We start from the raw sequence: 25,038 nt of genomic DNA, 5'->3' as shown, positions 1-25,038 counted from the left end.
CGCGCTCCCCCCCGCGCTGCCCATTGGAGCGGGAGCGTCACGCGGCCGATCCATGCCGCCCGCGCGGGCCGGGGCAGCGCGCCCGCTGCTGATTCATTGGCTCGGCCAGGAGCGAGCCCACGGCGGCATCCCGCCCGCTCCAGCCTGCCTGCTCCATCCCGCCCGCTCCAGCCTGCCTGCTCCATCCTGCCCTCTCCAAACCGCCCGCTCCATCCTGCCCGCTGCCCGCCCGCTCCGTCCTGCCTGCTCCATCCCGCCCGCTCCATCCTGCCCGCCCGCTCCAGCCTGACTGCTCCATCCCGCCCGGTCCGTCCTGCCCGCTCCATCCCGCCCGCCCGCTCTATCCTGCCCGCTCCATCCCGCCCGCTCCATCCCGCCCGCCCGCTCCATCCTGCCCGCTCCATCCCGCCCGCTCCATCCCGCCCGCAGCTCTGGCTCGGCTGGGCTCGCCGGGGCCAGGGCGTTCCGGGAGGGCTGCGCCTTTCGGCCGGGACGAAGCGGCGCTCCGGGATCTGGCCGGGCGGACGTGCCCGACGGGGTAAGCGCGGTGAGGGGTCGGCGCTGCGGGCGGGGGGTGAGCGAGCGGCCAGAGACAGGCACGGCCCTGCCCCGCCGTGTGTCCCTGCCCCGCCGTGTGTCCCTGCCCCGCCGTGTGTCCCTGCCCCGCCGTGTCCCTGCCCCGCCGTGTGTCCCTGCCCCGCCGTGTCCCTGCCCCGCCGTGTGTCCCTGCCCCGCCGTGTGTCCCTGCCCCGCCGTGTGTCCCTGCCCCGCCGTGTCCCTGCCCCGCCGTGTGTCCCTGCCCCGCCGTGTCCCTGCCCCGCCGTGTCCCTGCCCCGCCGTGTCCCTGCCCGTCCCTTCCCGGGGGTGGGTGCTCCCGGCCGGGCTGGGCGGCGCAGGAAGCCCCGAGCGCCTGGAGTTCAGCCCGCGGGTAACAGGTGCCCGAGGCTGTTCCGAGCCGGCACCAGGCGGCTCCTGCAAGCCTTAAGGTCTGAAGTACTCTGCCAAATTTTTCTTTCATTTTAAATAATAATAATAATAAGATGCAGGAGGTGGCATTGTTCATTTGGGTGATGTGGAGAACGTCAGCTGTAGAAAAGCTTGTGTCTCCTTTCTGAATTTCTAACGGAGTGATTCCTTCTGTATTGAAAAGCAGAACAGCTGAAAAGCCCACAGACTGCTGAGCATTTGAATGAATTAAACAATTGAATCGAAAACGTTTGAAAAAATATGGTTGGGGAAATAAACCTCCAAGATAAGTTTGTTGTGTGTTTATTGTGGGGTTTTTTGCCTTTTTTTTCCCCCTCCAGGTAACATCTCTCTTCCTTTGTGCTTTCAGACTGAAGGGATGAACATTTCTCCTCAATACAGCCTTAAATTATTTCTCCTGCTCTGTCTTGCCTTCTTCCCTTTCTCTGTGCGCTCTTCCCTAGTCTGTTGGTTCTCATACTTTCCCCCTGCCCCCTCCCTCTCTTCCTTTTCCTTTAACAATCTGTTTTTAACAGTTGTCATCTCAGTGCTTTCTTCCTCTGGCCTCAGCCTCTGTTGACAGTGACTGGTGTTTAAGTTCAGGGCTCTCTCTTGACCTGTCTGCCATTCTTTCTTTGCTGGGAACAATCACCTCAGTGACAAGCTCACAAAACTTCTCTCTGAGCAGTCCCTGTTCCCTTTTCATCCTGCCATACAACCTTGTTTGGCTCATAAAGCTGGACAGTGACTGGAAGTGTAGACACACCACAAGTTTGGCACTTCTGTGACAGGCGTAGCTCGTAGAGAGATGGGACAGCAGTGGCAATGCTGCCTCACACTGCCCCAGCAGGGCTGGTTGGACTTTTGGAGGGAGCACTGAGGCACTTCTATTTCCAGGTGTGTTTCCCAGCCCACTGCTCTGTCTTGGAGTGTCTCCCTGTTTTGGTCTGGTCCTCTCATCAGAACTTTGCCGGAGGCTGTGCACACAGGGGCGCAGATTTACGTAACCGCTGTGGAAACAAACAGATATTTTGGTTTCTACTCAGAGATAATAAGGTAATAGTCCCCAGTCCTGGTTGTTCTTCTTGTCCATTTATGGCTTTCTATTCAGGTTCTTAATCAGAGAGTCAAGATAATTTTGTCCACAGGAGTAAATGCCTGGAAGAATGCCAGGGGAATGGCAGGTCTCCATTGACTAAGGACAGCCTGGCTCCATTCTTGTCAAAATAATGAGACATTCTGGGAGTCTCAATCACAACCAAGTATATATAAAATAAATCAAGCTTTTGCAAGATTTTTTTTAAGGAAAAAAACCCCCAGAATATTAATAGCTGGACAAAATAATTTACTACCTACTCTTTCCCTGGTCTCCCATGTACACTTTGTCATGGAAAAGGTTTTTTTTGAGTGAAACACAGATGATACACTTGCAGCTTGTTCAAGAGTTTAAATCAAATTTAAAGTCTTTGTACCTATAACAGGAGCTCTTACTGGCAAAATTATACCACAAATCTTATTACCAAAAAATGAAGGCTTTATTCTGTGTAATCACTGCAGTGGGTTGTGGTTGTATTGGTTCAGTGACGTTTTCTTGGCATCTAGTTAATTATTTATAGCACAGAGACATGGCAGGGATAAGAATGGGAAAATTCAGACATGTGCCTGTGAGTTGTGTACTGCTGTCTGATTTACCTGAGGAGAAATTTGTATTTGAGGCACCACAATAAATTGTTTGCTTCTTCAGCAGTGCTGGAGAGAAGACTTAAAGACAGGGGGAAAAAATCCCCCAATTCTTGTTTGAAACAATCCCAGACCTGTTTGACTTTGGATGAACAGCTCCATTTCAGCGAGTGCTTAAAATTGTCACTGAACCAATTAAGAAAATATTTCTGCATTATGTTGTAGGATAACTACAAAAGTTAAGAAAATATTTGTCATGTAGGTGTGGACATTTTAAAGAAAATCTCTATAATTTTGTTTTATTACTTCTTGATGAAATATAATATATGATTCAAATTACAAAGCTCATGTGTTATTTTGCATCTGAGAGATTATGGCTTCCAGGCCCTGTGTGGATGAAAGAACAAGCTGAAGGTTTTTCCACCATAGCAGTGTCAAACCCCAGCTGTGACGTACCCGAGTGTGGGAGTAGCTCTGATAAATGGTCTATCATACCTGTGTTGTTTGGGCTTTTTTCATCCCTGCCACCTGGTTTATCTTGCTCTGGCTTCAGCAGAGGCTGGGAACAGAACTATATTTGCAGGGAAGACTTTGAGAAGTGAAGAAGTGCTGTGGGAAGCGTATTGTGTCCTGTGCTTCAGACCAGATGAATGCTGTGTGAAGATTAGGGAATTATTTTGTAATGGGAGAGAGGAAACTGTCATTGGCTTCCACTCTGCTTGTCCGCCTCTGTGGTGACTTTTTCACTGATGCAAAGCCAAAACAGAGCTATGAAATGAGGCCTGATGGCCCTCATCCATTGTCTGGGCTGTGCAGCAGCATTGAACCCAAGCCTGGCACACTGCAGGTTGGTTGGGCTGCCTGTGCTGCAGCAGCAGCAGCCCTGGGGGCATCCCCAGGCATCCCTGGGTCTCTGACACCGAGGGAGCCCAGGTAGTTTTAGCTGTTAATCGCTGCTGAGTTTCCCAGGAATCACACAAGGGTAGTTCCTGCCTTCAGTCTGCCCCTGTCACTAATGGTTGGTGTAGGTGGGGTTGTTGAAGCACACCTGGGTGCCTCTGTTCTTGGGCTCTTTGGGTTTTCTGGCTACACAGAGCACTGTGCTTCCAGGGTTTCTTCATGGCTTGCAGACTAGGCAATTTGAGTCAGCCTAGTTTGGTAACCCTCTGCATTGAAATAATTTCTCAGTGAGTTTTTTTTTTTTTGCTTTCAAATGGAATACCATCTTTTATTATTAAAAAATAGCAGTGTTTGTTCTGTCCCTTCTGTAGAGACTGTGAGACTTTTTGGTTTTGTTGTTTTTTTTTTTTTTTAATAGGTTCTTACATGGTACCAGAAATAGGAGGTATTTTAAAAGCAGCTCTTACAGGTAGATCATATTCTGATGGAGCCATTCCAATTGACCTGCAGTGTGCTGATCAGTAAGAGCAGATGGAGAGAGCTTTCCTTTCTCTCTGCTCAGAATAAGGTATTGGATTGACAGACTTCAGACTAGAAAGGAATTCAGAACAACCCCATCTCAGCACAGAGCTTTCTGTGAGAATAAAGCTAATAAAAATAAACATTTATTAAAACTTGCTTTACAGTTTAATCTTACCTCATTAGTAGATATGCCAGGGCTCTTTCACTTCAGGATTTTCAACAAATCAGCCTGAGAGGTTAAAAAATGGCAGTGAGAAAGGTTAAAATAGGCATTATTATAAATAGCTAAGGGAAAGGCAGACTTTCTCTTGGGAAGTGTTGAATATATGTATATATACTATTGATGTCAGCATTTATAACATTATAGGACTGAAAAGGGGTCTGTACTTTAATGCTTACTGATAGGGCTTCTTCTGGTCTTGAGGGAACTTGGGTTTGAGGCTGCCATACCTGCACATCTAAGAGGAGGTTGGCTTTTCATGGGGAGAGGAAAATAGGCTCAGTACTGTTGGTGTAATCCTGCCCTAGATGCAGGAAATGAATGGAATTATGGCTAATCTTTAAGACTTTTAGAAAATGCTGTCTCTTAAGACTGGCTGCAGTATCTAAAGCTTTTGGTACTGGAGTTAAGCTGAGCTTCAGTGTGTGTTTTGGGAACAAGTCCCAGCAGCTCCCTACTAGCAATTCCATGTCCCTTTACTGTCAGTGCAGGCCTGAAAATTTTAAGAGAAAGAGGAATGCAGTTGTTCTGTGATACCATGTTATGTATAATTCATCTGCCTTCTCAGACAAGGCTAATGAGTGGGCTTGTGTAGTATTTGCTTTATTCATTTTTAGAACCACACAGTTGTCAGTGAACTCATAGTATGGTATCATTTCATATTAGTTTCTGCCTTAACTTCCAGGTGACACCTACTGAGTTGGACTTATTATTATAATTTGCTTATATTGTTACTGTCTATAGGAAAATAGTTGGCAAATCTCTTTAACCTTTATTAAATTTCTCTTTGAAGTCATAATGTCATCACTTTTTAAGTAGGTACAAACAGCAACTATACAGTTAGCAAGCAAATTGTATATAATGGTGTGGAGTGCATAAGAGAAGTTTGTTGTTGGAGTTTACATTGCACAGTTATAGGATAATAAAATGCATTTTATATGATGTGTAATATGGTGGTGTGAGGCAAAGATGTCTGTAACTGTAACCCCTCATCCTTAGTTCACAGTTTAAGCAGTGACTAAATCAGCTTTTTTCCTTTCCACTGTTATAAACTCCTTTTGTGCTGAATCCAACATTATTCTTGTTACTTCAGTGCAACAGTTCAGACATTGCTGTTTGTGAACATCAGTAACAAACATAACCATGGTTAACATTGTTCTTTCTTTTTTCTCCAAGAAAAGACCTATGTATCAGAGTTGGCATTCATGATTGATTTTTAATTGTAAAGTCAGTTTTCAGATATCTTTCTTCTTTTTTTTTCCCCCTAAATTTAACTCGTTTTTATCGGTTGCTTTCTTCTCTTTTATTGCAGGTGGAATTGCGTATTCCCTTGAAAAGATCACAAATTTGAACTCAAACCCTGCCCACCTAGGGTATTGAGAATTAGCAAGAAGCAAGGACCCTTAGGTGAGTATTTCCTGCAGACTTTCCTGTCTGTGCTTGGGAGCGGCACAGCTTGTTCAAAGCCACGTGGTAGGGTTGTAGAAAGATGGGGTCTGGATTGCTTTTCAGCTGAGGCAGTGCAGCAGTGTAAATAGGTTTGTGGTTGGTTTTCTCCTTTGTTTTTTTTTCTGTGCCTTCACCTCCTAGTCTTTGGGATGGAGTAAAAAGGAATGTGGGGGTGGCTGACTCCCTTTTCCCTCATGCACGATACTGGTGCTGGTATGAGAACAAAGATATGGGAACAGCCTGAGTTGTTAATTTCTCATAGCCTACAACTTTTGGGTTAATTGTACTGCCTAGCTGATGCACCAGAGTGTAGTGCTAAGCTTTCTCAGCCTGGGACTTCCCACAGTTTGAAATGTTCCTTCATTTTTCCCCTGTCTGGGCCTTGGGATCTTCAGAGTCTTCAAGCGGGCAATGGTTTGTTCATTTGTTCTTTTGAAAACCACTGAGTTCTTAGAATCTGTGGCACTAAGCAGAGCAGAAGTATGTGGAAAATAGATGTAGTTTGTGACTGAAAATTCACCAAGCTCTGTGTGTCTACCATACTGGGAGTTTCTCTTGCTCCAGAAGCAAAGAGTACATTAACAATCCACATGGTTTTCTTTCTGTGCATGCAGGTCAGCTTCGGAGGGAGTTGCTGCTGGTTACAGGGACAGTTTCAGACATACACAAAACCAGATATGCCTTTGTGGTCTCAGTGGTGGAAGCCATGAAGTTGTGTTGCAAATGTGGTGTGTGTTCAGTTTTGCTTTCATTTTGAAAGGTAAATGGCTGAGAGCCTCATGCAATGTATCAGTGACGTTCAGATTGGAGAAAATAGTCCAGCTGCACGGAGTTTGATATCCTGCTGCTGCTGTTCAAGGGCGTGGGATTTACGCAAACACAGACAGACAGACTTGCTTGCCCAGGTGCCACTGGCAGCTGTCAGGCCAGCTGAGACCTTACAGACTTTCATACACATTATAAACAACGTCTCATGAAGGCATAATTCAACTCCAAGAGTTGCAGTTGGGTCTCCATGGGGAACATCCGGTTACTTTTATCTGCAGAGAGCAACCCAATGCTTCAGAAGAAAGCCCTGAGCACTTGCCCTTTTTAGGATGCAGACCTGCCTAAATTTCTGCTTGGCAGCACTGAACACAAGTCCTGCCTTGGGGTTTCTCAAATAATCAAAGTGAAGCTTTTTGTTCCTGACTTGCTCCTGAAAGAAGAGAGCTGGAATGAGGAAAGCCTGGCTGCATCCATACACATCAAAATCAATAGAGGGGCTTTCATGTTTGCCTCAGAAGACTCCTGTACCTTCCAGAAAAACCCTCAGCCAAGTCAGTTAGAGGAGGTCACTGTGAAGCTCCAGAGCTGTGGGATGAATCATGGCTCTCTGTATCTGACAGAAGAGTGTTTGAGAGCATCTCCTGGAGGAATTCCTTCTTAGAAGCTCTTACCTCTTACCTGAATCCCTGCATGACCTGCTGCAGCCAGGCAGATGCACCTGACAGGCTGCTGGCTGACTCTGCCAGCTCAGCCTGCCTTGCTCTTCCCAGGAGATACATGGTCTAAACAGCAACCTCTTCCCCTGTGCTGGTCCTTGTACCACCATGCTAGACTGGCTTTTTAAGTAGAATAAAAGCTTTTTGCATGGTTGAGGCCGAGTGTTTGGAGGTATTCAGACAGACAAAGCTTACAAGTGGGCTGAAAGTTGGTTTGGAGCAGTGCTTATGCTTAGCTCTACTGGTTGATTTAGAAGCATATTTATATGTCCTTCAAAGCACAGATTAGCCAGAGAGCTGGTGACTCAGGTTTTTGTTAGCACCTCTCCCTCTGACAGTGGCTTGTCTGCAGTGAAAGCAAGTCTCCACATGCATGCAGTCAGTGGTGAAAGGCTGGAGCTTCTAATCCTAACCTATTAGGACACAGATTCTTTGTGTCCTGGAAGTGGCTATCCTCCCCATAAATCATAAATGGACACTAGAGACTAGAGGGGGAGAGAGCTCTGCCTGTGGCCCAGTGAATCCCATCTGCTTTGAGGTGGGAAGAAACACTTAAAGTGGAAGAAACAACATTATTCAGATTGTTCCCATACTCTATTCTGAAGTTTTCTACAAGTGGATTTCAGCTCCTTTTGCAATACTAAAAGGAGGGAGGAGACAATGGCCATTATTGATGCCATGTGAGGAATATTGAAATGAAATGCTTCATTGGAAAGTTATAAAAAAGAAAACCAGCCTTTAAACAGGACTAATCAATGTTTTCAAGAGACATGTCATCAACAAAACATTGAGGAGAAGGGGGAAAAAGATGGTGGGAACCCTGAAAACAAAACACAGAGTCTTGTAATGAACAATTGACAGAGCTGAGATGGGAGCAAACCAGGACAGGGATCCTAGGGTCTTCTCTGTGCCACTTCCTTCTCCTAGAGGCAGCAGTTGCTTTAGTTGATTAAAATAAGAAAGCTTCTGTCTAAACCTTAATCAGGCATTCTCTCTTTAGTTTGAAGAAATGGGAAAGCCAAGGAGGAACTTTACTGGCAACACAGGCACTTTTAGTTAGACTTACCTCTTCCTCTCTGTCCATTTTGAAAGGGTTGGAAGTACAAGATGGAAAACATCCTCAGCCATGTACTGCACTGTCAATGATATCCATGTTTTTTCTCCTTCTCCTCTGTGCTTCAGGCTATTTATTAATGCTGGAGGCTTTCTAAATAGCTAAGGGGAGGGTGAGGATAATGTGGTGAAGCTTCTTATCCTGATCCAAGAATGGGGTTGGTCAATTCTCTCCCCAGCCCACCCATTCACCTTTCCTGCTGTCAGGTTGCTCATTCTGAAAACTCAATTGGTTTGGGTTGAAAAATAGATCCATTTATTGTTTTAAAAGATTTATAACTTGCCAGTCAAGTTTTTTGGCATGTGTTTAAAGTTCTGAACATTGTATTTAAGTGTGAAATGTAATTTTTCAGGCATGCTACTTATTTAAAATTGCTTTGAGGCATTACTGCCAGCATTTGGTCATGGTAAAACAGCTGCAGAAAGAACTATTTTACAAATTTGAAATGCTGTTCATAGTACCTGAGTGAAAGTGTTTCTTATTTTGTGCCTGATTTTTTGTTCTTTACGATGGCTCTCCTAGCACATGAAGCGTTAGTCAATCCTGCTGGGTTTTAATTGAATCCAGAATTACCCAAAGCTCAGCTTGCTCTCACAAAAAGTATTTTGAAATATGTTTCAATTTGGGTTTCCTGACTCCAGCTACTGCAGCACATGTTTTGTGCAGAGATGTGCTTTCTTTTGGTGCGCATAAAACTGTCTCATATTCTGAAAAAAATTACTCTGCAAAATGCAAGGCTCCAGTACAGAATGGTGGTAATGACAGAAATATCTATCAAGATAATTTCATGATGCTCAGTATTGCTTTGCAGCTTTTTGCTAAGCTGTGAGGGAAATCACTCCTGTTTTCTTTTCCTTCTGTAGTGGCATATTGAGCCCCTTTATCAGCATAGAGAAATTTAGGTTGGAAGGGACCCCTGGTGGTCATCTGGTCCAACCTCCTACTCCAAGCATGTTTGACTAGATCAGGTAAGCTTTTCCTTTTATCTAATATGAATTTCTCATTGCCCAATTTTTGTCCATTCCTTCTTGTCCTCTTACTGTGCACCTCTGAGAAGAGCCTGGCAGCAGCATCTCTGCACCCTCTAAGTGAAAACAGCACTGAGGTCTCCCTGCAGCTGTCTCTTCTCCAGGCTGAACAAACCCTTTGTGCTTCAGCTCCCTAAACATCTTGGTTGCCTTTCACTGGGCCCCAGAGTCTGTGTCTGCAATTAGGGGAAGGAATGGGAGGGGATGGGATAGCCTTGTCTGAAGAGGCAGTGGCTGCTCTTGGGAGCAGGGGTGGGGAAGTGACCCAATAGATGAGAAAGAACAAAACCCCAAAAGCTGTGCTAGGTGTTGTAGTCTCCATTAACACCTCTCATATCCACAGGTCTGTATTTGCTGAGGTGCAAGATGTCTGCCCTGAGGCTGATCTCTAACAGGACCTCCCAGCAAGCCTTGTCTAACTCTGATTACACCTGGGACTATGAGTACTATGAGTATGGACCAGTGTCATTTGAAGGCCTGAAGGCTCATAAGTGTAAGTTCAGTGGAGACACACTTCATGCAGCTCAGCTTCCTGTGTTCCTGTTCTTCACTTGTGACTGAATATTGTACAAAACCATTTCTCTCCTAATTCCTAGGATTCTCTGCAATTAGCAGTATCCCTCTATTTATTAGATCATCATTATTGTTTATTATTCTGTATCCTTTTGTTGACTTGCGCATGAGAGAACCATGGATTTATTGGCTGTGGTAGGAATTTGTCAATACTGAGGAATATCTCACTGCCAGGAAAAGTTAACAACAACAAATACAGATACACTGCTGTTTCTGGTGACTACTTGTTAAGATCAGTGTTGCTTTGTTTTGGTTCTATTTGTTTGTATTTGTTTCTGTTAATGGTAAAAAGGCAGTGGTGGGGACCCTTACCTGCATTACCTGTGTTTGGTTTTCCTAAAAGAAAATAAATTTTTGGTTTTTAAAAGCTTGAAAATAAGAGAAGAATTTTTGCCTTATGAACAAACTTGCCATTGGTACTTTCTTCATAGGAGGAGTGTGCTAAATTCACTTCTGTTAATACTGGAGTTGTTTTACAGTAGAAGCAAAAAATTGAGGATAGGTACCAGAAAGATGAAAACTGTGGGTTGGAACTTGGAGAAGGTTGAACTAGGACAAGCTAGTACAGCTGGACCAACATTTTTCTAAAAAGTAGACAATGGATTTGATGATCTTCCCTTTTAGAGGAGATGATTGTGAGGGACAAACAATAAAAGAGGGGAGAAAAAAAGTAACAGAAACCGACTCAATTACCTGATGGGTCTTGTAAGCACTTTGCAGAAGAGAAAAAAAACCCATCCTGTTTCTTTCTTTCTGAGGTAGATACACCCTGAAAGGATTTGATTCCCAGACTTCAAAGTTCTGGGGGGGAAGGGTTCCCATCCAGTGCTGGAGCACTGGTCCAGGATGGATTTCGTACTTTGTCTCATTTGTCCCAATGAGCATTCAGATTGGGAAAAAGTAGTGCCTGCACTGGCAAACAGCAGCCCAGAAAGGCTGATCTCCCTTCCCTCTACACAGTCACAGGGTCTTGGAGAGGCTCTGCAAGGGACACAAGAAACTTGTTGAAATGACTAACACTTCTGAAAAAACAAGAGAGTAGAATCTATTTTTTTTTCCCCTCAAAAAAGTCTGCTGATTACTGTCTATTTTTACAAGTGATAGGTAATTGAAAAATGTGGGCTAGCTTTCATTATGTTTTTAATTTATTTTCCATTCTTCCACGTAATCAGAGGTTAAACCTGATTGCAAAGATTACTGGTTGCAAAGATCAGCTGAAATGTTATGTACACATCTTCTTTTCAGCTCAGTGTCTCAAACAGCATGATGGGACAAAAAGGTATAAATGACATCTGCCTCTGGATTGCAGAAGGCACAGCTGCAAGTCAGGTCTTGAAGTGCCACCAAAGTTATTGCCATGCTGAGCATGGCAGCTGAGCTTCCCTGTCTACTGTTCATAGAGCAGAAGGTCCTGAACAGGTCTTAGAGAATGGGACAGAAGTAACAACTGCTTTTCAGGTGGAGCTTGATGAAAGATGTCATTAGTAGTACTTGAATCGGTGATCTAGGCAGTCCCTTCTAGTTAGGGTGGATTTTCTTTAGTTTTTGTTTGTTTCTTTTTTTGCTTTAACTGATAGATTGGAGTTGGCTCTGTTTACTTCACTGTTGTTGCATGCATTCTCCAGAGGGCAGAGCTTAATCTACTAAAGGAATAGTCTGTGCTGTGTATGGGATGATACTTCTTGACATGGTGTGTTCTTGTTCCAGCTACTGCCAGCTGAGCTGAGATTGTTGTGGGATGTGGAGGCAATGTGATCAGACATGAACCTCTCTGAAATCCTAAACTGGGGAGAAGGACAGGAGATTAAACAAGGCTTGTATGAGAGGGAGACCTTGAATACTTACAAAGAAAAGGTGTCAATGAATGCTTGTAACTTATGTTGGAAAGCTCAACAGGGAATGGACTCCAGTATATGTGATTTGATTTAAATATAAAGAAATTCAGAAGCCTGTTTTCTGAAAGCAGAGAAAAATGTATTCAAAGTGACTCATGAGAAAAAGGATTGACAAAATAATCTTCTAAACACACACACACAAAAAAAAAGAAAAAAAAAAGATGCCACAGTGATGTTTCAAATATATGACTGCAAAAGGAAAAAAAAAGGCAAAAAGTATGTTCCGTTGTTCTGTTGGAAAAGAAGTGAAGGCATGTAGTGGGATAGAATATAAGAAAATAAAGATAGTGTAGAAAGTAATCTTACCCCTAAGGAGTTGCAGCTGGACCAATTATCAAAGATTAGGAACAGGCCTGACTTTAACAGGCCACAGCTGTAACCAATGAGAAGAAGAGCACTATAAAAGAGGGAACTGGAGTTAGCTGGCTGCTTTGTGATGAATAGAGCCAGTGTTCTGAGGAGCTGCCCATGAGAAACACCAAGAAGGTATGAAACTTTTGTGATAAGGAGATAACAGTATGGAACCCCTGTGATAAGATGAGAACAAAGGCAGGAACTAGAAATAAAAAAATCTGGAAAAGTAGGGACTAGATATCTTATACATTGAAGCTTTAGAAAGTAAATAGACAAAGATAGCCAGGTGATACTTGTGACTGGCAGAGATAAGAACAGAATCACATTTTGTGCCTTTGAAAATGAGGAAGCCTCAGAATGTTAGTTATGCTAGTGAGAGGAAAAATAGGTAGCAATGATCAGAGGATTGGAACTGCTGCCAAGATGTTATGAATCTGTATTATGAAGAAAAGGAAAGTCAAAACTGCAACTTGATAATGTAAAAGTATCCTATGAATATCTACTTGTAACTTTGGGCAGCATAAATGTCCTTCATACCATCCATATTTGTTGAACAAAAGTTGCGTTATGTCCTGTTAATCTTGAGTAAGTGTTTAGAATTTAGTAGGTTTGAATAATTTCCACTGAGGTGAGTGACACCTAAGTCAACTATTGAAGAGAACTCAGGATACCTGCTTGAATTTTAAATGAATTCAAACAATGTAATTTATACAGCAGAGGGTTGGAGGTGTGTCAGGAGGCACAATAAAGCAAGGAAGGTGTAGCATTAGGCTCAGTAAACTTAAGAATTATGTTGGGAGCAGGGGCACCAAACCAACCAAAAAACAGTCTTGTTATTCAGCACACAATAGCAGGTGTGATTTTTGTGGGGAGCAGTAGTTTACTGGAGCCTTGATTTTCTTTTTTTTTTTTTTTCTTTTTTCCTTTTAGTTAAGTTTTTCAGCTTGATTGATATAATCTATGTGCATACTTTTTAAATCATCTTGATTGCATTTTACATTCTGGTTATTGATGCAGCTGCATACCATCCAAGCATGTCTGACTAACTGGAAGGTACTTGTAGCTATAAATGCTTAAATGGTATTTTTTTTTTAAAGGCAGTACTTATTTTTAGATTAAATCTTCAGGTACTACCAAGTCCAGTAGGATCAGCTATTTTGTATTAGGAAGGTAAGGTACATCTTTAACCAGTGAATACAGGCTGTGCTTACAGAATGATTCTGAAAGTAATTTAGTGCACATAATATATGGAATTACAGAAAAAAGCTCATGGCAGAATGCTTTAAGCAGAAAGGGGTATTAAAATCTCCTCCCCCTCCATCACAGAGATCTATACTCAAACCACATTCCAGTTATTTTACACAAGGTATTGAGAGGGGAAGATATGGCATAGGAGAGGTGGAATAAATATTGCAGTGGGAGGCTTGAAACTTAGCCTCCTTAGCTACCTAAGAAAGGGATTAAGGAGAGACTTCATTGTGATAAAGAATTTTCTCAGGGAGAAAAATCTCAAGTTGCAGCAGGCATTCTGACTTTGCAGAAAAAAGAGAGAATGGTTTGAGTTGGTTTCCAGTTTCCACATCTGCCTCTTAGCCTGGAAGATATTTCACAGTGGGAGCATGATTAACAGCTGGGGCCAAGCACCAGGTAGGATAGCTGATTCCTTGTTTTTTCAGTGTCTTTAATTAGTCCTGTAGGAAATTCAACAGTTTTGTGCTGTGCCTGCTGCACTGGGTGAGACATTACAGCCAGTGAGGATCTCTGAGGCTTGGTAGTGGTGGTGTCATGAGAGGTAAGGGTAGAAAGGATTCCTGACCAAGCCTTCCCTCCTGAACGCTTGTATGTTACTGTTCTTGAATGTCTACAGTGGAAGTTTTGAATACTTGCATAAGTAAAGAATAACTAACTGAAATGACAGGTGAAAAAAACCAGTGCTGATGGGTCCTGGGCCAGGTAATATTGAGTGTTGGTGCTCTGTAACTTTGGTCCATGCTAATCAGTTGATTGTGTCTGGAAATATCTTTGTTCCACTTGAACCTCCCTAAATCAAATTCCTGGAAACTCTGAACAGCTTGGAGCAGCTGTGGACCCACCTTGAAGTTGTAAGTGGACATAGATTTGTTTTTGGTAGTGCTGGCAAATTGCCTACGGTCCATTTGCTATAAATGAGAGGAGTAGATGGAGTTTAAGCACACAGGCAAAAGGCCATGCTCTTCCCAATGGCTGCTATATTTGGCTATTGCACTGGTTTTGCTATTGATTAACTGCTGGTTTGACTTTTTTGTCTAAATCTGTTGTGCTCCTTTGACACTGTGTTTCAGTTTTCTGTACTTAAGTTGGACACCCAAATTGAAATTTTTTCAAAAACATCTGGTACCTGTTGGTTATTGATATTTATTGAAGTAGCAAATAGTTTTATCTGTTGTTCTGTTTCTTGCAGAACCCTCTGTTTTGCCACTAAAAGGTCTTCCTAAACATATTTTGTCAAAGAAATCTATCTAAATCCAGAAACTTAATGGTCTGGGGCAGAAATAACTTAAAATAGCAGGAGTTCAGCTCTACAGAGACAGAGGATTTTGAGGAAAATCAAATAATCCTCTCTTCCTAGTTCTAGCACTGAAGTTCCAAAGCAATGCTTGGAAATAGGCCTGGCATCACACAGGGAGCTCCTATTATTTTACTTACCAAGAGAATTGTCTTCCCTCTGTTATCTACTGTCTGGTTTGTCTAGATATCAGTAAAATTTAGTACTGAAATGAGATTTTCAATGGCAGCTTTCTGTTTAAAAATAGATAAAGATAAATTTGATTATCCCTTTGTCACCCAGAAATGAGCTGCAAATTGTTTTGGGTTTGCACTCATGCTGCCTGTAGAAGGCAGATTTTTGCAAGTGCAAGTAAAATATTGATCATCTTGTTTCCTTTTTTTCTTTTTCTTTCACCAGATTCCATTGTGATTGGATTTTGGGTTGGTCTTGCAGTTTTTGTCATCTTCATGTTTTTTGTCCTGACCCTGCTGACGAAGACAGGAGCACCACATCAAGAGTGAGTCTGAAAATGGGAGTAACAAATCCTGCCTGCTTAGTGGCACACCTGGCTCTTGCAGCCCTCAGACAAGCAGTGGCAGTGCTGACACTGTACCATCTTGTTATAGTCTGTTCTTATGAAACAGTGCAGCCTGTCTTCATTTCAAGAAATTTTAGTGTTTTCATCCTAAAAGGATGTTTTGGGTAGGCTGCCAAACAGGTGCCTTTAGTGGGATGGTTCTAAGTAGGCTCAAGTGATACTGTGAATATCAACAGAGTGATACAGATAAAATGCAGTGCTGATGTTGAATTTGGTTGGTTTCCAAATGTTTGTTTGTTCAAGTCCAAAGATAGATTTGGGTAGTGTTTGCAAAATCTTCCCTTAACCCCTGAGACCGAGTGCTTCTGCTGAGAAATTGCAATAGATGCTGAAGTAGAGACCAGCTCAACGTTTCTTTAAACCCAGGGTGGTCCCTTGAAAGTCCTCAGTTTTTTATTCTTTTTGGCTGATAAGTCTGTGCAGACCATGCCTTTCCTCAGTGGTTTATCTGCATTTGCAGAGGATGCAGGCTGTCAGTGTCCCTTCCTCCGAGAAAGTTTGAACCCACATCTCCTCTCAGGCTTGTGTGCCATGAAATGGAAATAAAAAGCCTCTCTGGAGTGTGAGATTGCTTGCAGGCAGGTAGCAATGATGAGAAGATGATTGTAAAAGGCAATTGCTGGTGCTTATCATTTCCTAAAGCAGCCTGTCTCTGCCTCCTGGAGCCCCTTTGCTATTTAATCACATGTAAACTGGCTCTGGAACTCTGTGTAACAGCACATCCCCAGAGACAGGGCCATGTAAGAGATGGCTGACGTACATCCTGTGCCTCTGCTGTGCTCCTGAAGTTTTGCTCCTGTGAGAAGAAAATAGAATCAGAAGAATCCAGCTTACCAGAACTGATGTGCTGGTATTTTTCCTTCCCCTACAGATTGTTATGAAGTAGCTAGACATTGCTCCCAAACAGATTCAAAATCCCTGTAATTGTTGGTGTGCTGCCTCCTTTTCACAAAGATCTTATTTATTAGCTGAGCATGACTCTGGATCCCATGTGGACAATCTGAGAGGGGAAAAAGTGATGAAGTTAAAAATACATATATAGAGAGAATTTAATATGGATATTTGCCAAAAATTTTTACACTTGTAAAAATTTACTTTCACGTAGCAGAGGCCTGCTTGATATCTCCCACTTTTTTCTGCTTTTTTCATCAATTTTCTCAGAACAGTGTCCTTGAGAGTTTGTGAAATGTCATCTTTGGTCATCTTCTACATCCAGATAATGTAATCCAAATTCAGACTTGCCTTTCTTGAGACTTCCAGAAGTCCCTTCTGTTCTACACCTAGTTATAATGTTTCTTCAGTTGCTGGAGTGAGATCAATTATTCCTTTTTATATTTGTTATAGATCTCTTTGCAGCTTTGGGAGCTGTGTGCCTGAGTTGCCCACTTGTCATGCATGCTGAGCTGGCACCTTTAACAAATTTGAGCAGTTTTCTTGACATTTGGTAATGAAATTCTCATGGTACTGAACATGCATCCTCTGGGAATATGCGAAGGGCAGTGAATACAGTTGGGTTCTCTTATTTTTGATACATGTATATAAAAACTGGAGAACAGCTACCTGTAAAACCACTTGTTTTAGTTTGCCTGCATCTTCTATTTCCATGCCTGACTGGATTGTTCATGGCTTGGTGTTTCATTAGTGGTCTGCCTTGAGCCCTCCTAGAAAATAGAAAATAGATGTTAACAGGATTCCCAGGTCTCTGACTTCAGGAAGACTATTTGGCTGCTCTTTAAAGTACCATTAATGTGAGAGATTAAGTGTATCTGGGCTCAGATGGATGCATCCAAAGTGGAATACTCTGAGTTTTTTTTTTTCCTAGTAGTATGCTTTTCTTGGCTACATATAAATGGCCATGACAGGATGTACTTTTCAAAATTACACAAGATGTTCAGAATTAGGTACATTTTCAAACCAGAATGGACAGGGTATGGATGGGGACTGGAAGAAATGCAATCAGTTAGGGAAATGATGTCTGTTGCATTTATCTTTTGTTTCCTTGCATGTATGAGTATGTGTGGAACATTAGCTTGTGCAACTGAAAAAAAAAAATTGGCAATATCTGAATTTTCAAAAAATGCTCTTATTCATCACTAGGAGAGGAAAGCATGCCATATTTGTTTCTGCATTTGAACACATCCTTAAGAGCACATTTGTGCAACAAATGCAAGAGATCATGCAACCTATTTGTACAAAATAATGGCTGGTGTAATCTCAAAGCAGTAAATGTTAGATAACATTTTTAAGAAATCAGTTATCTTGTTTAAGTAAACCTGGGGTTTTTGAGGCTGCTTTTCTTGAGTGGGCTGAAAAGATAGCTGCTGAGAAATTATTGCAGATTGTAATGAGCAAGACTATGCTAGTTTCTAGTCTAGTTTTAAAAAAATGTAATAAAATTCCACTCTGAAATTCAAAGATGGTGTTTGTGAATTTTGAAATCCAAAAATATCACTATATATTAGATCATGTGTTCCCTGCTCATGAGCACAGGTTTAAGCTTCATCATAGATCCTTAATATTCTGGGGCATTGTAAAATTCACTTGCATCCTCCATTAAGATTAGGTTGTCATTGCCTGTCTTGTGTGCCCCTTTGCATGGTCAGCCTTTGCTCCTTCACACTTCACTGGATTACAAAGCACTTTCCACACCTATGAAATAATTCTACTCCTGCAGTGGATTAATTTTAAACTTTCTTCTGCAGTCACTTCTTCCTGGGCTTACAGTGCTTGTCCTTCTTTCTGTGCTTATTTTCCACTTCTACTGCCTGTGCCACAACACAGGCAATTTGCCAAATTATATATGAAACTTAAACTCAGAGTGGCGCTTTTTACTGCATTCTAAATACAAAAATGTCAGTTGTCAGTTCAGAATTATTTCAGGCTGTTTGCCCCCTGCTATGTATACAGTAGATTATTATTTGGTTACTGGTCAGTATTACATCAATTGAACATTATTCTTCTATGTGGTTCACTTTGAAATGCTGAGTGAGCCGATACAGTTTTGACAAACTAGAGAACTGCTCTGATTTCTAGGCTAGTGGAAGTGATTTTGTGAGGACAGAATTCCCCCATCATGTAATGGAAGTAAATTAGCTTTTGAGAAGCAGGGATCTTTACTGTCCCTGAAAGACTAATGGTAGGTATCCTGTGAAAATTTCAGTGGGTGGATTTCTGAAGGTGTCATCTGAGGCACTTATCTCCTGCTGCAGGCTTGAGGAAATGAAATTTCACTGAAAAACTCTTCAGTGCTGTGTGGACCTTTAGGTGTCCAATTATCTGACTCCAGCATCATTTGCTACATCTCCAGATGTAAACAGTATGACATATTAGTTCTTAAAAAAATTCATAATTCTGAGAACATGTTTCATTGCTCATTCTCTGAATACCTCTACTGCCTTCTAAATGCAAATAACTTGCATTTTGTGATGATAGCATATAAATTCAGCCTGACAAAGAATGAATCTGTAGAACTGCTGTCTAGCTTGAGCTCTTCTCACCCCCAGCTGCAAATGGCTTCTGCAAGAGTCCATGCAGATTGGTGCTGGTCTGAGCTAAGATTTATAAAGAAAACTGCCAAAAAACATGTTAAACTATCCTTCCTGGCTGCTGGGATTAAGACTGCCAGTGTCTAAAGCAGTCTTTAGTTCAAGCTCTCCTAATTTGGAAATCTGAATGTCATTGATTGAAGTCAGTGGAAAAGATGGTTTGATGTCTGGACAAGCAAGCACTCAATGCCCTCAGTGAGAGCAGAGCTGCCTGTGCCTCAGAAACATTTTGTCTATCAAGGACTTTTCTCAAACTGTTCTTATGAGCCATTTAAAACAATTGTTACTACTTGAAACCAAGAGTGTCTATAAACTCCTTCAGTGAGGTGATTGTTACAGTCTATTGATTACTAGAAGTGCCATTTAAGAGTGCTGGCATTAACTTATTCCCATGGAAAATTGTCATGACAAATGAAGGTTTAAAATTGCTTCAGCTGAAAATAATAAATAGTGCTGGCTTTAAAAGTCTGTGGTAGATAAACTGTTTGGTTTCCTTTTCTCCTGATCATAATGGTTCCTGAAACCAAACTAATAAGAACTCAAATAATTGATAAGAACTCAAATAGTTCTACTTTTGTGCTTACTGCATTTTTCTTTTTCCTCTATAGCAATGCAGAACTTTCTGAAAAAAGATTTCACATGAACAGCTTTGTGGCAGAATTTGGAAGACCTTTGGAGTCTGAGAGGGTCTTTTCTCAGCAAATGGCTGAAGAATCCCAGTCTCTTTTCCATTTCTGCATTAATGAAGTGGACCATATGAACAAAGAAAAAGAGAGCCAGAAAGGTCCAAGTCTGGAGAGTAATACCCACTTCCAGGAGGTTCCCAAGAGCAGTGGAATGTTTGAGGAAGACCTACATTGTCTTACAAAATTTAACATTCCTAACTTTGTGAACACTGAGCAGAACTCATCATTAGGTGAGGATGATCTCCTCATCTCAGAGCCACCAATCATTTTATAAAGCAAACTGGTTATGCAATCTTAACATTGGATCCTTGACTGAAAAATCCTTTAAGGTAAACATCCCCATTATTGTCCAGTTTGAAGCCTTTCTTGGCCTCCTGCTCTTTTGACAGAAAGCATTTCAGACCTGTGCTTTTTATTGTATGTAAGACTGGCTGTACTGATAGAACTCAGTTTAGACAAGAAGTAAGACACTGAATGCTTTATTCTGATGCCTTCTGTGGTCTTAAACTTCTGCCCAGTATTATTTTTGCTTTTTGATTTTTTTTTGTTTGTTTCTTGCACTGTTCTTCATTTTTAAACAACTACTTATGACCAGCTTCTGAAGGATAATAATTTACAAGGACTGTGAAGGCTGAGCCTGGCATTGGGAGGTCTGTGAAAATTCATTGGCCAAGCAAAGTGTAAATCTCAAAGAAGACAGGAATAAACAGCCCCTGGGGATGTCCTGTAGATTCTGCTGCTCCCAATAAGGATGCCTGAAGCTGAGCACCACAATAAATACCTGCTTGGGATTAACTTCAGTTTCTGATCCCTAACTGCTTTTTGGTGCAGGTTAAACCCAATTTACAAAGCTTCCAGAGGGAATACCTTGCAAGTGAAATTGTTTGGTTACAGTGTTTACAAAATGCTAGCACCACCTGCTGCTGAGTAAAAACAAATTGGTGCCTGTAATTATACTTCAGAGTGACACCTCAGCAGCTGCCCACAAATTCTAAACACAAACTGTGATTTGACTCTTTTCTTTTTTTTTTCTTCCTGCTAGTTGCTGATGTGAACTCCCAGTTCAGTAATTACAGGATTCAGTAGCTAAATCACAGGAAATAAGAAAAAACCTATTTTTCTTCTGCCAATAAAGTTACTACATGCAAATGGTGGTGGTATGTTAAGCTGGTGTCATGTGTTGCTAACAGGCTGAACCTTCCTATGCTTTTTGCCTTTATAAAAGGTCATTTCTTTATTCATTGGCCACTGAAGTGCTAGCAGGCTTTGAGCTGAGAGGACCAACTCCAAAAGTACAGCTAAGCTGGGCTTGCTCCATCTTCTTTTTGTCCTCAGCTGGGCTAGTGTTGCAACCCCAGCTGTTCTCCAGTGAAAGATTTGGTAAGGATTTGAATACGTATAGTTTCAATCTTTATTTTTTTAGAGATGGAATTAAGGTTTTTTTTTTTTGAGAGTACTTAAAATTGTATTTCAGCTTTCTTCAAATGACTGAATGGTTTTAGGGCAAGCATATAAGATGCAGAGGTACCAGGTTCAAACCCTTTGCTGGATTTCAAGTGTGCTCTGCAGGAAGTTCTTAACTGAAATGAAAGGAGTGGATTCCGGACATGCCTGTGACGGTGTTCAAGGAGTTCTTGGATGAGGGAAGAGATGAGAATGGTGACTCCATGTTTCAGAAGGCTTGATTTATTATTTTATGATATATATATTACATTATAACTATACTAAAGAATAGAAGGAAAAGTTTCATCTCAGAAGGCTAGCTAAGCTAAAAACAGAACGGAATGGAATGAATGATAACAAAGGCAGCTGGCTCGGACAGAGAGAGAGAGCCAGCTCTGCCATGACTGGTCACTAAATCCGAACATCCACACGAGACCAATCCCAGATGCACCTGTTGCATTCCACAGCAGCAGATAACCACTGTTTACATTTTGTTCCTGGAGCCTCTCAGGTTCTCAGGAAGAAAAAATCCTAAGAAAAGATTTTCATAAAAAGATGTCTGCGACACATGCCTAACTGGATTTTCTTGAAATTAACATGCTTTGTATCCAACACATCTGTGTTCCAGATTAGAGACCTGCTGATACATTCTTCAGGCACTAAAATGCTGATTAATTCATCCCTTCTTCACCTTACAAATAGGAAAGAGTGAATGGGTTGAGCATTTAAGGAATACAAATTGTGTAGGAAGAGTACAAGGAAATGTTTTTTGTTTTAATGTCCTGTGTCCTTATTACACACCACTCACAGCACAATTTCCTGTTTTCAAATTTGATTTTTGCAGGACTGGCTAGTGTTTAAAGCAACAGGATTACACTTAAAACAAAGCAGAGACTCTTTAAGACTAGCAGGTTATTGCTGAAAATAGTTCCCTAAGACTGAAATGAACCCAGTTCTGAATGAGCACAGCTCCAGTAAAATGTCTCCAGTGCAGAAAAGGCCTTGTTTCACAGGAAGTACATAACTGCAAATATGAAGGCTGTAGGTGTGGACTTTCCTTTTCCTAAATTTGGGAAAAATCTGTCTCTGATGTAGAATATGGCACTACTTCCTGCTGAGGCACCTCAGTAACTATCAGCCATCTGATGGTTAAACTTTGAAGCTCAATATTGTTCTTGCTAACATGTTGTGGGACTTGTACTAAATGGGGTTTTTATAGCTGATTTCTGGATGGTTGAGCTATTCTTTTTATTTTATTTTTTTCCTTTGCTGTGCTTGAAAACAGCAATGCTGCTTGAAGGAAGGGCAAATCTATGTGGAATCCATGGCCTTTGCAATAGAGAAATGAAAGGTATTTTTAAGCCATTTAAAACTACATTTCATAGATCATTTAGGTTGGAAACAGACCTTTAAGATCATAAAGTCCAACCATTAACTCAGCACTGCCAAGTCCCCATCTAAATCATCTCACCCTGTGCCACAAGTCTTTTAAAAGCCTCTAGGGATGGTGACTCCACTGCAGCCCCGGGCAGTCTGTTCCACTGCTCCACACCCCCTTGGGGGGAAAAAATTCTCAAAAGTTTCAGAAGTTTCCAAATAATGCAGATGGGGTTTTAGAAAAAGAAAATGCTGTTATTCCCTGTAGGCTAGCCTATGCTTTTCTTCTGCTACCTTAAATCTCAGTGGCTTTTCTTTGGGTACAAAACTACTACTTTGGGGAGTAAAAAGAAGCATTCTGTGTATGAATATTGGCAAAAATGCCTAGATGAAAGGTACTAGATAAAATGACCCAGAGATGATGCCAACTTAACTTACAACACATTTGAACTGCATAATTAATATCCTTCTGCAGCATGTATTAATCCTGTAGAGCTATTTAAGTGTTTGGTTCCTGCTTCTCTTCTTTCCTGATGACAGATCTACTTTTTCATCTTATCTCCCTTCTATATTTAAAGTCCTTCATGCTGCTTTTCTCAGAAAAATAACCTGTCAGTTCCCACTGTAGAGCTCCCACACCACTCCAGAGACACTGTGGCAGCAATAGTCTGATTCAGATTTTTGCTCTGCCTCAAAGCAGAGCCAAAGGCAAATGCAAAAATGTTCTGCAGTCTTCAAAAGCAGCTATTTTAAGGCTGTCCTTCCTTTTTTTCCCTTTTAAATAAAAACAGATATGTTTTGCCTCAGGGGAAAGGGCAATATATAGCCTGTTAAAAAAATTCATCTTTTCTCAGAAAATCAACTCATTGATGCACTAGAAACAGAAATGTTCTAATCAGAGTAATCTTCAAAATGAGTACTTGGAATATAATGGTGTTTGAAAATGGAATTTTTGTGAGTTTTCTTAGTCCTTGGCCTCAAGCCCCTTCTCAAAACTCAGTACAAATGCATCAGCTGCAGCAGATTTAACTGCAGAGACATAGCTCCTCTAAGCCAGCTATATATGTTTGTTTGCCTAAACATGTCTTGTATTCTGGAAGAACTTACCATGTCAAGTTATTTATCCCAGTTTTCAAAGGTAAGTACTTGCAAAATGATCTTCTATATAAACAAGCTTTAGTTGTGTATTAAAAAAAGAAAAAAGGCAAAACCCCAAAACCTGTAATGTAAAATCAGTAAATGCCTGCTCATAGAGAAGAGAAAGAGAATGGTACAACTGGGATTGTCTCCACTACAATCCAGAGCCATTCAGTCTCTGAGACTACCAGGTGAAGTAAACAGGGTATATTTGTAATAAAAATAAGTATTTATGCACCTGAGCCCTAACCTTGAATACTGTAACACTGACATTTTTGGCCAATTTTTAGCCTTGGATATTGACAGGTAGCAAGGACAGCAGAGAAGAACCTTCTACCACACATTCTCCAATGAGAGCAAGAGAGGCCTGTGCTTTCTTATTTTTGGATGAGAGATATGTGGTTAGCTATATGAAGAGCTACTTTCAATTCAGACTTGTCACTGGATTTCTGTTCAAGAGTCAGGGCAGCACTTGATACATGAGCCCCTCATTCCCTGCAGCAGTGGCTTTGCACAGCTAGTGCTGGTATATTTGTCCTTTTTCCTTGTACTTTCCAGAACAGGTTAAATATGGGATAGAGGGGCAGACTTGAAAATGTATGATGTGCTATCACATAAAGTCTTCATTCACAGTAGCCTATTTAATTTGTTACATGGGCAATTCTGACATGTATTTCAGAGAACTTGAAATGGAACACACTGCTGCTGTCTCTGCCCCAAGTGCCATGATGAAATCTGATCCTTTTCTGCACATCACATTTTCCTCTCTTGAAGCAATCTAGGTCACTGAGTCACCTAGCCAGCTGTTCACAGGATTTCTTAAAAACTTCAAACAGGACAATTCAAATTATTGTACTCTAGCTGCTTTGCTGTAAACAGATGAAGTGCAGCTAAGCATTAGGCAATGTTTTAAAGATACTACATTTAATTCTTTAAATCCATCCATTATGCCTGCTGGAAATGCATGATGAAACAGGATGGCACAAGAAGAGGAAAAATATACATGAGGAGTATATAATTATGTAACTCCTTGAAAGATCACACTGAAATCCTCAGAGAGTCAGTAACAACTTTAGAAGAGAAGTTAAAACTTGCACCTTAGTTCTTTAAAAGGACACCCTAACTGCAGCCACTGAAGCCCAGAGAGTCTGTTTCTGTGCAGAGGGACCACTTCATGGTAAATGCTTAAAAAAATGAAGACCATGCTTCAGTGAGTGTACAGCTGCATAAATACCTGTAGGAAAATGGTATTAACCATCTGATAGCTTACAGTAATGGTAAATAACACTATCCCTGCTCAAGTAAAACACAGTCAGAGAGAGAATTCAATTCCAGCCACGTAAGAAAAGAGCAATTGCTGAGAACTGACTGTAAGAATTGTAAAAGGTGTTTGAATGAACTGCATGAACATTAGGGCAACCCTCTGTAGCAGACTTAAGCACCATGCACATGAGAGAGTTTCCATAACTAGAAATGCTTCCTCTAGGATTCCTGTCCTAGGAACCCCCATCCAGGACCTGGCCTCTCTGGGAACACAACG

General features: G+C 41.6%; 2 protein-coding genes across 2 annotated transcripts in view; one reads left to right on the top strand and one right to left on the bottom strand.

The window, feature by feature from the left end:
* Window positions 1-392: 392 nt before the first annotated feature.
* MRAP2 (melanocortin 2 receptor accessory protein 2) lies at window positions 393-20,694 on the top strand. Its single transcript, XM_066547372.1, has 7 exons — window positions 393-538; window positions 5,601-5,695; window positions 6,352-6,497; window positions 9,199-9,303; window positions 9,707-9,856; window positions 15,130-15,229; window positions 19,464-20,694. The coding sequence occupies exons 5-7, from the start codon at window positions 9,730-9,732 to the stop codon at window positions 19,813-19,815; spliced, it is 579 nt and encodes a 192-aa protein (XP_066403469.1). The 5' UTR covers window positions 393-538; window positions 5,601-5,695; window positions 6,352-6,497; window positions 9,199-9,303; window positions 9,707-9,729; the 3' UTR covers window positions 19,816-20,694.
* The window catches only part of CEP162 (centrosomal protein 162), a 52,870-nt gene continuing 44,620 nt past the window's right edge, over window positions 16,789-25,038 (bottom strand). The window contains exon 29 of the mRNA XM_066547370.1: window positions 16,789-16,971. The gene's annotated coding sequence lies outside the window, so the exon portion shown is untranslated. The remainder of the gene's footprint in view (window positions 16,972-25,038) is intronic.

Source organism: Molothrus aeneus, chromosome 3, assembly GCF_037042795.1.
Source record: "Molothrus aeneus isolate 106 chromosome 3, BPBGC_Maene_1.0, whole genome shotgun sequence".
Taxonomy (NCBI): Eukaryota; Metazoa; Chordata; class Aves; order Passeriformes; family Icteridae; genus Molothrus; species Molothrus aeneus.
This window is presented reverse-complemented; position numbering and strand designations above follow the sequence as displayed.

Excerpts from the sequence above, each read along its gene's own strand:
- MRAP2 (XM_066547372.1), top strand. The coding sequence starts at position 9,730 with ATGTCTGCCCTGAGGCTGATCTCTAACAGGACCTCCCAGCAAGCCTTG. Across the intron at positions 9,857-15,129 it reads AGGCCTGAAGGCTCATAAGT|ATTCCATTGTGATTGGATTT; the intron begins GTAAGTTCAGTG and ends TTCTTTCACCAG. Across the intron at positions 15,230-19,463 it reads ACAGGAGCACCACATCAAGA|CAATGCAGAACTTTCTGAAA; the intron begins GTGAGTCTGAAA and ends TTTCCTCTATAG.